Below are 14,920 nucleotides of genomic sequence, written 5' to 3'. Positions count from 1 at the left end.
AGCGTCTATGTATCTATTGATACGTATTTCGCTTTAATAAAGCTCATCAGAATAGTTATTCATAGCCGTTCTTAACGTGAAAAATAAAATTCTCTGTCTTATTAGAAGTAACAATAACATGACTTCGTTATGGACGCAATAGCGACATCTGATAGAAAAATCGGTAAGATAGTTTCGAAACAAATTCAGATTTCTGCTTTAATCTGGAGCCTTCTAAAAATTGCAAGACATGACCAGACGATGATAAAGATGTTAAAGAAGACATGGGGAATCTAAAATTTGCATTCCACGACATGTCTATTCATCTAGGCAGAAATCCTAACGAATTTTTTTCTCGTACTCATACAGAGTAGATCCGAAGAAAATGAAAAAGACAGAAAAGATTTTATTTCACGTTCAAAGCGTCTATGTATCTATTGATACGTATTTCGCTTTAATAAAGCTCATCAGAATAGTTATTCATAGCCGTTCTTAACGTGAAAAATAAAATTCTCTGTCTTATTAGAAGTAACAATAACATGACTTCGTTATGGACGCAATAGCGACATCTGATAGAAAAATCGGTAAGATAGTTTCGGTAGATAGATGAATAGACATGTCGTGGAATGCAAATTTTAGATTCCCCATGTCTTCTTTAACATCTTTATCATCGTCTGGTCATGTCTTGCAATTTTTAGAAGGCTCCAGATTAAAGCAGAAATCTGAATTTGTTTCGAAACTATCTTACCGATTTTTCTATCAGATGTCGCTATTGCGTCCATAACGAAGTCATGTTATTGTTACTTCTAATAAGACAGAGAATTTTATTTTTCACGTTAAGAACGGCTATGAATAACTATTCTGATGAGCTTTATTAAAGCGAAATACGTATCAATAGATACATAGACGCTTTGAACGTGAAATAAAATCTTTTCTGTCTTTTTCATTTTCTTCGGATCTACTCTGTATGAGTACGAGAAACAAATTCGTTAGGATTTCTGCCTAGATGAATAGACATGTCGTGGAATGCAAATTTTAGATTCCCCATGTCTTCTTTAACATCTTTATCATCGTCTGGTCATGTCTTGCAATTTTTAGAAGGCTCCAGATTAAAGCAGAAATCTGAATTTGTTTCGAAACTATCTTACCGATTTTTCTATCAGATGTCGCTATTGCGTCCATAACGAAGTCATGTTATTGTTACTTCTAATAAGACAGAGAATTTTATTTTTCACGTTAAGAACGGCTATGAATAACTATTCTGATGAGCTTTATTAAAGCGAAATACGTATCAATAGATACATAGACGCTTTGAACGTGAAATAAAATCTTTTCTGTCTTTTTCATTTTCTTCGGATCTACTCTGTATGAGTACGAGAAACAAATTCGTTAGGATTTCTGCCTAGATGAATAGACATGTCGTGGAATGCAAATTTTAGATTCCCCATGTCTTCTTTAACATCTTTATCATCGTCTGGTCATGTCTTGCAATTTTTAGAAGGCTCCAGATTAAAGCAGAAATCTGAATTTGTTTCGAAACTATCTTACAGATTTTTCTATCAGATGTCGCTATTGCGTCCATAACGAAGTCATGTTATTGTTACTTCTAATAAGACAGAGAATTTTATTTTTCACGTTAAGAACGGCTATGAATAACTATTCTGATGAGCTTTATTAAAGCGAAATACGTATCAATAGATACATAGACGCTTTGAACGTGAAATAAAATCTTTTCTGTCTTTTTCATTTTCTTCGGATCTACTCTGTATGAGTACGAGAAACAAATTCGTTAGGATTTCTGCCTAGATGAATAGACATGTCGTGGAATGCAAATTTTAGATTCCCCATGTCTTCTTTAACATCTTTATCATCGTCTGGTCATGTCTTGCAATTTTTAGAAGGCTCCAGATTAAAGCAGAAATCTGAATTTGTTTCGAAACTATCTTACCGATTTTTCTATCAGATGTCGCTATTGCGTCCATAACGAAGTCATGTTATTGTTACTTCTAATAAGACAGAGAATTTTATTTTTCACGTTAAGAACGGCTATGAATAACTATTCTGATGAGCTTTATTAAAGCGAAATACGTATCAATAGATACATAGACGCTTTGAACGTGAAATAAAATCTTTTCTGTCTTTTTCATTTTCTTCGGATCTACTCTGTATGAGTACGAGAAACAAATTCGTTAGGATTTCTGCCTAGATGAATAGACATGTCGTGGAATGCAAATTTTAGATTCCCCATGTCTTCTTTAACATCTTTATCATCGTCTGGTCATGTCTTGCAATTTTTAGAAGGCTCCAGATTAAAGCAGAAATCTGAATTTGTTTCGAAACTATCTTACCGATTTTTCTATCAGATGTCGCTATTGCGTCCATAACGAAGTCATGTTATTGTTACTTCTAATAAGACAGAGAATTTTATTTTTCACGTTAAGAACGGCTATGAATAACTATTCTGATGAGCTTTATTAAAGCGAAATACGTATCAATAGATACATAGACGCTTTGAACGTGAAATAAAATCTTTTCTGTCTTTTTCATTTTCTTCGGATCTACTCTGTATGAGTACGAGAAACAAATTCGTTAGGATTTCTGCCTAGATGAATAGACATGTCGTGGAATGCAAATTTTAGATTCCCCATGTCTTCTTTAACATCTTTATCATCGTCTGGTCATGTCTTGCAATTTTTAGAAGGCTCCAGATTAAAGCAGAAATCTGAATTTGTTTCGAAACTATCTTACCGATTTTTTTATAGTATAATTGTTTCGACTGGATGTTAATATACAGAATAGCTGAGTTTATCGGAAAACAATCTTTAAATTCTTGTATCTGGAGGATATATATCCTCTTGTATAGGATAATCTTGATCAGAAATCCATTAATAGTATGCCTTGACGAATTGCTTGATTTTTTCTAGCGTAAGGACTAATTAAACATTTTATAAACATCAATATTTTATTGGAAGAAGTTGAAAAAATCGAATGCACATTTTTTTAAATTCTCTGTAACTACTAAAAATGTCGCCCTAAATCTACAATCTGAAATTAGTGAATGTGAAAGTCAGACCCTCTACTTCATAATATTATAATAGTTGCTATTTCTAAATTAAGTGTTGTACTTGCAATTTGATGCTAGGTGCCTTGTGTATTAAGTACTACTTTTTATACTTATAGTTTATAACTTTTCGAGATCCTTTCTTTAAATCTATAATGAATATTATAATCAAATCCATTTGTCATTATTATTCTAGATATCCTTGACACACTTCTACGTATATTGTTTTGTTTTTAAGGTCCCACAAACGTATGATTTTGGGAAAAAAGAAGTCATTTGACAGGTCACGTTAAGTTATATCAGGTCATTGTCAATTTTTAATGAATCAGAGTTGGATGATCGATAAGGAAACGAATGTAGTGACTCATAACAATCAGCAGATCAAGACTGATCTGAGACGCGAATCCAAAGAGAAGAAACAATCTGCGCTGAAAATCTCTCAAATATTTACGTTCTTAAGCACAATGAAAAAAAAAATAGACGGAAATTTCTCAATTTCAGCAAATAAAACCAAAGAAGTCATGCCGAGATTTTTTTATTACCAATACACACGTCGGTGTATTAAAATGTACATCCAAGATTACATAAATATATTTTTTAGGATTAAAAATACCCATTGCGTTGTAAAAGTTAAAATTGTGGAAAATTATTTTTTTGAACGACCCCCGTAGTTAACCTGTGTTCGTTTTAATGATGTTTATATCCATGAGTAATAAACTAATAACAGTAATGATAATAGCCGTAAGTATATACAGACGGGCGTATCAACAGGAAACTAAGAATTTAGTGAATGTAAATTGATTTATTAATATCTTGTTGTTCTGGGAATGATCTCGATAATCATTAAAACAGATAAAAAGGGTGAATATTTTTAAAAAGATTTACGATTTTTTAATTCTGATTACCTAGGCTATAAAATAAAGAAGGGTTTATTTAAATTTGTAAAATTTTATAGGATACTACATTGATCAATATCAAACACTAGAGCCTCGAGATTAGAGAAAAATGCTTTAGATAGTTGATAATGACTAATAAGTTTTTCTTACTGTCGATCAGTAGAACCTCCTCGTTCTGGCAACGAGTAAAATAAATTATTGAACAGATTTATTCCGAGGGACAGATATTTTGAGTAGCTAATATAAATATCTTGAAAGTATCGCCAGTCAAAATAACTTGAAAGGAGTTAGGATCTAAGGATACGTGCTAAACATCACAGCTAATGATGACAAAATACAAATAGAACTAGCAAATAGAGCAAGGAAATTCACAAAACGAAGTAAAACTGAAATTACACAACGCCCTCAGGGTCTCATCAGCACTATATTTCAGTGACAATTGATTTAAAGAAAAACACTCAATCGAACGCTAAAATGAAAAAGTAGGTAGGTAAAATATGTTAGGATTTGGGAGTATGAAATAACAACAGACACAATCCTTGACACCCTAGATCCTTCTAATTACTCAGCCAAAAATTAGGAATATTTCATATTTAAAATAATTTAAAGTTTAAAATAATTTAAATTTAAATGACGTAATATCGCCAAAGGTTTTTAATCTAGCCCTAGAAAACGTCTTCAGAACTACAAATTGGTCAAAATATGGCAATAAGTTAAAACCATCTCAGATTCGCTGACGACATCGTGATTATAGCGAGCACATTCGAGGAACTACAAATTATGATGGAGGAACTCGCAGGCAGCTCCCAATACGTCGGCCTAAAAATGAATATGATAAACACAGACGACCCCAGATGTAACTATAAATGGCAGTGATATAGAATAAGTCCATAATTATATCTACGTAGGCCAAATTCTGAAATCTGACAAAAAGAATCAAAGTGCGGAAATCTCTAGAAGAGCAAGTCTGGCATGGGCAGGATTTGGAAAACTCAGTCGTTATCTTAAGAAACGCAAAATATCTTAATACTTGAGGAGCGAAAGGTTCAACCAATGGTTCAACCTGGATATCAAGCTAGGCAAATATGAATAAACTAGCCAGAACGGAAAGGGTAATGGAAACCGCAATGTTAGGTATACAACTGTTAGATAAAAAAAGGAATGACTGGGAAAGGTCAAAAACAAGGGTCGAGAATATTACAACAAAAATTGCCAAACCCAAATGGAGCTTAGCAGGCCACACTGCTAGACAAAAAGACCAGCGTTGTAAAGCCACCATACATAATTGAAGACCTTAAAAAGGTAGACGACCAAGAGGAAAACGCGTTGCTAAAGAGAAGAGACGTATTCTTTGGACCATCTTCTCCAATAACATTGCACCATTTGCTGCACCTTTTGAAATCTGCTCAATCTGTTTTCCATAACATCTAACAGATTGCGGTCAGGATCTGTTGTGAGAGGAGGTGATCCAACCAGAAAATGTGCAGGTGTGAGAGGAAGTAGGTCTGAGGTGTCATTAGACATAGGAAAAAGAGGTCTGGAATTGAGAATTGCTTCAATTTGAATCAAAACAATGGAAAACTCCTCATAGGAGAGAACCGTATTGCTAATGACTCGTTTAAGATGGTATTTTACCGATTTTATCCCCGCTTCCCAGATACCACCAAAGTGAGGTGATCTCTGCAATGAATACTCTATGTTTCACTGTGGTCTGGCCAATGGATACTGACATATTAGCCTCGCCATATGTATTAATTATCTCACCAGTTGCTGTTCTAAGCTTTACTGTTGCATGCGATAATTTAAGATGGCCTCGTACTACTTCTGGACGTGCAGTAGCTCTTGTTGCACCTGTATCTACCAAAAACGATCTACATTTATTATTGATACGACCCTCGAAGTACAAGCTATGAATTCCACCGGAGGACGTAATGTTCACAGTTACTATGGGGGCTGTGTTTCTCGAGGTCGGCAGTAGCCCCTTGGTGTCGACTCGTTCTAGTTTTCCGACTGTTGTATCATTTTTTTTTTGTTAATTACGGCGAATGTGATCTACGTCACCACAATACCATTTCTTCCAGACATTCATCGTTTGGTTCGTCGCCTTCTTCAATGGTTCTTACTCGATGGGTCCGTGAAGTTTGACTAGTTGTTTCATGTTCCAAGGCAATAGCGAGCGCTTTATCTAGAACTTTCGGTCTTGCTAGTCTTAAAGCTTTCTGTAGTTCACTGTCTCTCAACCCATCGACGAAGGTATCTACAGCAATTTATTCTAATATGTTGGAATATAAGGATAAGCCAACAGCGCTATACGAGCAACATATGCTTCAAATTCTTGCAAACTTTCACTTGCTCGTTGAATTCTACTATTATTTGTACTTTGTAGACTTGTAGATGGGCATCTCCGTAACGTTTATCTAGTCGAGTGAACAAGGTCTGGTAACATTTTTCTTGGTCCTTAGGGGTCGATCTTAGGATATCCAGCAGCATCACCTCGTAAAGAACTAGTAAAGGAAACAGCCTTTTCTTGTTCTGTCCAATGATTGGGCGTCGCAATAGCTTCAAATTGTTTAAGGTATATGGACCAAGAGGACTTTCCATCAAATGGTTGTAACTTACAGTCAAATAAACTATCTATCCATCTATCTATTTAAATCTCATATGATGTGTCGTTTCGTCTCTAGGTGATTCTTCTTTCACTACCGGATCTAAAGGTACTGTATTAACTGGTAGTAGCACTCTTGTATTGGTTATCATACTCTCTAACTGTTTGATCTTCTCTTCTACTTTATCGAATGTTTTAGAAACTTCTTCAAATTTCTCATTGTTCTTTCTAGAAGTTTCTTCCATCATTTGAGAAACATTTTCAAATTTATCGTCGAATCTTCTAGAAACATTTTCGAGTTTGTCGTCGTTAAGTCTAGCTACGTCTTTAATAATTTGAAACGTTTCATCGAATCTTTTGGAAACATTCTCGAATTTATCATCATTTTTTCTAGAAGATTCTTCGATCATTTGCGAGACGTTTTCAAATTTATTATCCATTTTTGTTAAAACTGTTTCTTCTGCTGATTGAAACTGGAATGTCTCTGGGTCATCTCCATTCTTGTTAAGAACATTCTTCAGTCGTTCTTGAAGGATCTTCTTAGACCCGCTGCAGTCTTCATCTCGTTCTTCTAGTTGCTCACGCAACCGTTTTATTGAAAGTTGTACTAGCAGCATCTTTGGTCAGCCACACACGTATTTTACAAATGTTCTCTTTTTACAAAGATCATTACCGAACTACGCGGATGTTCCCGACGAACAATACTTTTCAAAAGTTCAAAAGTCTTTTTCAAAAGTCACTGCTGAATTTATTTTTAAATAAATCAATTATCCTTACACCGTGACACCACTGTAGCGAGATTAAATAAAACGAGCGGTTCGAATTTATATAAATACATTTATTTATAAGTTTACAGTTAGGTAATATCTTATCAACTAAAACTACCTCAATCATCGTTACTTATATATATATATATATATATATATATATATATATATATATATATATATATATATATATATATATATATATATAAATTCGTCTCATCGAAAGCGCATCGAAGACGGGCGCTATTGAAATGCCAATTCTTAAGTATTCTAGATTTATCCTTCTAAGAATTGTGACACGTACCCCGCATCGGAGATAGGCTATTTCGCTACAATACGTTGTAGCATTACCTTTCTTTCGAAAGTCGTAGAAGATTACAATGAACAATCATTTTCATGTAGTTGATAAGGCCGTTCAAAGAGTTCTAACAAAGAGGAAAATAAGAGGAACATTTTTTCTCATTGCAATATTTTTATTGGGAAAAATCCACATTTTCACTTCAAAATAAGTTTATTTTGACGTTTCGATGTCCGTGTTCTAAAAGTGGATTGTCGAAACGTCAAAATAAACTTGTTTTAAAGTGAAATTGTGGCTTATTCACAATAAAAATAAATTGCATTAAGGTGCCACAAGAAAATAACTTCAGAACATTTTTTCTTATATTAATCATTTGTCACTATTCCATTCTGTCTTTCCTTTTCGTTTTTTATATGTTTTTCTTTACTTGTTTTCTCTATCGCATCTTCGCTCATCCACTTGTTTTTGCACCTAGCGATAGTCAAACTTGGTTTAAACTGGAGCAACCGAATTGGGCCATTATTATACAATACGAGTATATGGATGCTCAATTTCGGAACTTGTTCCGTAATTCAAATTTAGAAATTACTTGAAATTTCCGAGTTAATTATTTTAGATATTACTTAGATATTATGATTATAGCTCTATATTTTTTCCAAACATATAACATCAATAACCACCATATTTTCTTTTTTATTGTAGGATCTGGAATTCCACGGGGTGATGCGATTCTATTTTCAAGATTCCGGTCAGAAAGTCGCCACAAAATGCATAAGGGTAGCTTCTGATGCTACCGTAGAAGACGTCATCGGTACTCTGGTTGAAAAATTCCGACCGGATATGCGGATGCTGTCGGTACCTTCCTACGCGCTCTACGAATTACATGAGGGTTGCCAGGAGAGGAAAATGGCTCCCGATGAGAAGCCCCTCTTGGTACAACTCAAATGGCACGTAGATGATAGAGAAGGAAGGTTTTTGTTAAAGAATGTTGACGATAAGACGGTAAGTAGGTTTGTTTGTTAAATCTAATACACGATGGATATATAGAGAATAGTAAAACCTTAAGTTTTTTTGAAATTTAAAGCATTAAGATTTATTAAGGCTTCTTAGATTACGGCTTTTAAAATATAGAGTTTTTGTCAAAAAAGGGGATTAAAAAAAAAAGAAGAAAGACTTTATGAATCGTTAAACTTTGCAACAGAATTGTGTTTGGCCACAATCTGAGGTTAATAACGGTGAAAAATGTGACGCAAGCTACAAATCATCATTCTTTATAAATATTGAATTAATTTTTAAGAGATTTTTGAAAAACCAAACTGATTTGTATAGTGGGATCAATCGTTTAAAAATCGGCTTCTTTTAATACCGTTCTTGTCTGTCTACATGTCTGTCTGTCTTCTGGAGGATGCATGCTGCAGGTATTGTAGAAATTACTTAGATTGGGTTGGGTTGTATGTTATGGTTGTTAAGAACTTTTTTTGAAATGAACTATCACCATTATTATTCAACTTGTACTCAGAGGACATCTTTGCACATGTTCTAGATGAAGCACAAGAAGGAATAAAAGTCAATGGAAAAATCGTGAACAATATCAGGTATGCCGATGATACAGTACCGATTGCTGGCAGTGAAGAAGAACTACAAATTCTGTTAACCAAAGGAGAAGTGAGAGAAGTAGTGCGAGAAGGAGAACTATACGGCCTTAAGGTGAATGTAAAGAAAACCAAAACAATGGTAATTTCAAAAAAATACACACCCGTTATAAACATACTAGTCAACAACAATCTAGTTGAACAAGTGAAAAAGTTTAAGTATCTAGGCTGTTGGATACATGAAACCTTAGACCAAGAACAAGAGGTTAAATGTAGAATAGAAGAGGCAAGAAACACCTTCTTAAAGATGCGACAGTTACTCACTACCCGTAATCTTGATTTGTCCCTACGATATCGCATGATAAAGTGTTATGTATATAGTGTACTATTACACGGCGTGGAAGCTTGGACGTTAACAGTCAGCTCGTTACGACGTTTAGAGAGCTTTGAGATGTGGGTATTTCGTCTTATGCTGGAAATTCCATGGACCGACCGCGTTAGAAATGAAGAAGTTTTAAGGCGTATGAATAGAGAACGTGAACTCACAAAAATTGTCAAGAAGCGTAAAACGTCTTATCTTGGATCATATTTAGACACGACAGGTATAACTTCCTTCAGCTTATTATAGAAGGGAAAATAGAAGGCAGACGCGGCCCGGGTAGACGACAAATGACCTGGCTGCGCAACATCAAAGATTGGTCAGGATTAGACTTTCAAAGTTTAATAAGGAAAGCCCAAAATAGGGAAGACTTTGGTCATCGCCAACCTTCGCTAAGAAGACGGCACCTAAAGAAGAAAAAAAGATGAGCAGGATAATAAGCGTGACCATATCTCAATATTATTAAGTTGTTAAACATTCACGGGCAGTATTAAATCTCTTTAACCATCTGGAATTTCGAATATGTGGTTTTATAAAAACGTATTGTGTTGTTAAAATGTTCGACAAAAGTTTGCCAAGAAGTTCTCCAACGATCTATTTGATTTCTTTTAGAGATAAGAACAGAGTCAGGTGAAAAAGTGCTATGTTGTACTGCAACTCACTCAAATTTCTCTCTGTCACTGTGTTGCTTGGCATTAAAGAAAATTGCAACTTGCTTCCTACTTTTCACATTGATAGTAACAGTCTTTACATTCCTCAAAATATACGTTTAGCATATCCATCATTTTGCAAACCATCTAAGATTGATATTCTTATTGCATCACCTGCATTTTGGGATCTTCTACTACTAGGGCAAATAGGATTGGGTAAAGGAATGCCAATTCTTCAAAAGACAAGATTTTGTAGGATTATTTCTGGTCCACTTCCTGCGCATTCTGGCAATGCCATTCCATACAATTTTTCTTGCAATTCCGAATGTCAGGGAAATCGGGTCCCTTTCCTAATTCTGGGAAATTAAAGAGTGTTTCAATTCTAGGAATTTTCTTTCTGATGAAGAACAAAAATGTGAGGAACATTTTATCTCAACTTTCAAGCGAAACAATGAAGGTAGATTTATTATTTCTAGTCTCTTTAAGGAGTCACCTGCGGGTCTGGGGGAATCGAGACATACTGCTGCTAAGCAATTCTATAAGCTTGAACGAAGACTTTCATTAAATCCTCTTGTTTAAGAAAGATATTTTCAACTTCTGCAAAAGTACATCGATATTATAACAAAGATTTACATGTTATGATCTTTTCTGACGGATATTCTCAAGTTAAAGTTGATTTCATGTAATCGAATGAACTATCTTATAAGTAAACTCGTCCCAGGAACGCAACTCACCAATATTGGCAATATCATTTTAAAGTCGTCTACTTTAAAATGTATAATGTATGTCTGAATTGTCAATATAGATGAGTCAGATAAAATTAAATTATTAGAAGAATTTTTCACTAAGTAACAAAAAAAGTCGGTTGCCTGTAAAGTCGGTTTTACGGGCGAAAATTTTACGTGACAACGTCTTTTTCTCGGTAGAATATTTATTGATATGAATATTATTAATATTGTTCTGAAGCTATTTTCTTGTGGCATTTTAAATTAATTACTATTTAACTGGGAATAAGCCACAATTAAAGGTTAAAATACGTTTATTGACGTTTCAATTTCCACTTCGGAAATCGTTCTCAAAATACAAACATTAGTAAATTAAACAAATTTTGTTTTTGTTACTTAGTGAAAAATTCTTCTATTAATTTAATTTTATCTGACTCATCTATATTGACAATTCAGACATACATTATACATTTTAAAGTAGACGACTTTAAAATGATATTGCCAATATTGTTGAGTTGCATTCCTGGGACGACTTTACTTATAAGATAGTTCATTCGATTACATGAAATCAACTTTAACTTGAGAATATTATTAAATTGCACAATAGGAACAAGGAATTGAATGAAAATAAGAATTGCACAAATTTTAACTATAAAAATATATTTTGTTTACTAAAACATTGTACATGTATACTTAAACTTAACTAATTTCTATTTGAGTGATTTTGTTGAGGATAGGACGATGATAGGAGAAATATGAAATAAAAGGAAGTGTTTCTGCTGTAATGTGTCTTGAACGCCAAGAACGCTCGAGAAAGACAGAGACACAAGCACGGAAGCACGCACCGATTCAACGCGCCTAATTCTCTAGTGCTGTGCGCGCAGCGGACCGATCATGTTTGAGTGGGAGAGAGACTCAAGGCATTCGCCGGTCCGGCGGGCCTCTCTCTCGTTCGGTGACTCACTGTAACAGACGTGAGCGGGCGTTACACTTTTTCATGAATGACTCCGAGCCACAACCTAATTTAAGACGTTGTCACGTCAAAAATTTGTTTAATTTACTAATGTTTGTATTTTGAGAACGATTTCCGAAGTGGAAATTGAAACGTCAATAAACGTATTTTAACCTTTAATTGTGGCTTATTCCCATTTAAATAGTAATTAATTTAAAATGCCACAAGAAAATAGCTTCAGAACCAAAAAAGTTAGGTACCTTGATTTTCACTAAATTTCTTTACTTAACATTTCTGAGGTTGGAACTGGAGATTCACTGCCACGCAAAAAACTGTATCTATATACTGGGAAAGATGCTCTGAGACGGCTGCTTAGAACATTGAAGTCTGAGGTTGAAACTGGCACATTGTACATTACCATGGAAACGGCTAAAATGGCTTATTTTCGACCTCGGTGAGGCTAAAATGAATTCTGAAAGAATTCGGTGTTTTAATACGAACGAATATGAAATGAAATACACTAACAATATCCTTTGGTGTTTTAGCAAATACGAGGGGATTTCAATATATACCAAAGAATTTTCAAATGCTACAATACCCCCCACGTAAGACTTTGAGGAATCAAATAAAACAAAAAAACATACAAAAATCATAACCAAAAACTACTTGTCATAACTGTTTATGGTACTAACATATTTACATTCAAAAATAAAACTGGATTCTCGACTTGATGAATCGGCACCAGGTACAGTTCGTTGGCTCTTAAGCACAACGATCAATGGCAGATTTCTACAAAAATGGCTCTAGCCTAACCAAAAACGTGGAACAGACCAGTGTTAAAGTTTCTGGGAGCGAAAAGAGGGGTGCTTCTAGCTCAACAAAGGCGGGTGGCCACAGCAATAGCTTAAACAAGCTTCGCTATAGTTATCCACTAGGTAGATAACCAAAATGGCATCAAACAATAACAAAGTTGACTATGACAGTCAACCAACGGATTTCCAACTACTGGCCTACTACTACAACCAAAAGAAGAAGGAAAACACGTGGCATACAAGCCATAATTGATACACAAATCGTTCAGTCTCAAACTAATATTTCCAAAAGAAACTAAAAAATCGTAACAATCTTTCAAAGAAAAGAAAAAAGTTACGACAGTTCTACAAATGAACAGAAATATCACTACAGACTTCCGAAGTGACAAAAAATTATTACAGTCCGTCAATAATCAAACTTCTAACGGGGTATACCAATTTCAAACTCAATGACAAGAAGGGTAAAGAAGAAGAGTATATACACACAAGGCGAAAACTAATGCTTATCTTCCTTAAAAGCTCAGCAGGTCTCTTGACGGACGAATCCAAAACTCATCGCCCTAGCCGTTCCTCTCGTGACAAGTAATAAGGTCAAAGACATAGTTTGGGGAAGGGAATAAAAGGGCACAATTAAGAAGTAAACCTCATCATTTCACGGATACTAATTGGATACAACATCGTCATATAAATCACAAAGAACGTTCACTATTCTTCAACAAAACTCGAACAGGGTCACAACATAAGACTGGGGAATTCTTAGTGGGACCTTTAACCGAGAGTACTAGAACTACTTCAGATGTTTCACGAACGTGGCCTCACAGTCGACATACAAAATATTTTCACGATAATCGGCGGCCAGGTACTTTCACCTCAACATATCAAAGCATCACAATGGGCAATGCAAGTGGTTGTTCCTCCGCTTCTGCCAAATCATGAACATTACTTCACAAACACCACAACACAAAGAAAAGCTATTGAGACTTAGCCAATAGTCTTACATCAACGCATAGAAAGGCTTATCCCTTCTATTTGGTCTAATAAACTATATTAGAAGATCACAACAATGAAAATTCACGGAAAGGAATGCTGCTACGCAGTCTTATATAAACAGAAATATCCAAGGATACACAAATCCAGGTCACATGCCTGTACTTCCTATATGATATCTCAAAAAAAAACAATACTCAAACCACAAACAAATATGTTCCAGTGTCATCAACATACCTCTACTACAACATCTGACCACACAAAGACACGGAACTAACGGACAGAAGAAACATAACAATACTCCCGCTCTGTCAATAACAAATCGGCCTTAGCCATGGACAAAACGAAGTCGCATCATCATTTCCTCCTACTTGTACACAAAAAAGAACTAGGGAGAAATATGGAGAGACACGGAACTAACAGAGAGAAGAAACATAACAATACTCCCGTTCTATGTCACTAACAAATCGGCCTTAGCCATGGACAAACGAAATCGTATCATTATTTCCTCCTTTTTGTACACAAAAAAGAATTAGGGAGAAACACGGGGAGACACGGAACTAACAGACAGAAGAAACATAACAATACTCCCGCTCTGTCACTAACAAGCCGGCCTTAGCCATGGACAAAACGAAGTCGCATCATTATTTCCTCCTATTTGTACACAAAAAAAAAACTAGGGAGAAACACGGGGAGACACGGAACTAACAGACAAAAGAAACATAACAATACTCCCGCTCTATGTCACTAACAAATAGGCCTTAGCCATGGACAAACGAAGTCCTATCATTATTTCCAAAAATTTTCATCACATTACCGGGACTATTGAAATAGGAAAATCTATTACAAGTCTTTTATATCTGTCTGACGAATTATATCCATAGATTTCAGGACGAGCAACAACGACACAAAGACAAAACATATCCATTTAAAACATTCAAAAAATAAAAAAGAAATCTTTATTTCTCTCACAAAAATATTTGCCCTATATTTTCGTACAGAACTCAGCTGATTTAAAACTCAACAATTAATTATTTAAACACTTAAAATGAAGACGAAATAAATGACTTATACTTAAAAGAAGGCCAGCGTTTACATACGAAATAAATTATTTCATAAACGTAAACAAATATTCATTTCTCCATATGGGATGGTATTTTAGACGAATTGGGAATAAACACAGACTGATATCTTTCACATTCAAAATACCGACAATA

The 14,920-nt window shown here is 34.8% G+C and overlaps 1 protein-coding gene across 3 annotated transcripts in view; it reads left to right on the top strand.

The window, feature by feature from the left end:
• Positions 1 to 14,920, top strand: part of cno (adherens junction formation factor afadin) — a 941,963-nt gene that overhangs the window by 326,825 nt on the left and 600,218 nt on the right. For all 3 annotated transcript variants that reach the window (XM_072540541.1, XM_072540540.1, XM_072540539.1), the window contains exon 3: positions 8,309 to 8,608. In XM_072540541.1, coding sequence (XP_072396642.1) covers positions 8,309 to 8,608 — 300 coding nt within the window. The remainder of the gene's footprint in view (positions 1 to 8,308; positions 8,609 to 14,920) is intronic.

Source organism: Diabrotica undecimpunctata, chromosome 8 (genome assembly GCF_040954645.1).
Source record: "Diabrotica undecimpunctata isolate CICGRU chromosome 8, icDiaUnde3, whole genome shotgun sequence".
Lineage (NCBI taxonomy): Eukaryota > Metazoa > Arthropoda > Insecta > Coleoptera > Chrysomelidae > Diabrotica > Diabrotica undecimpunctata.
The sequence above is the reverse complement of the archived record's forward strand: the minus strand, read 5'-3'. Positions and strand labels throughout refer to the sequence as shown.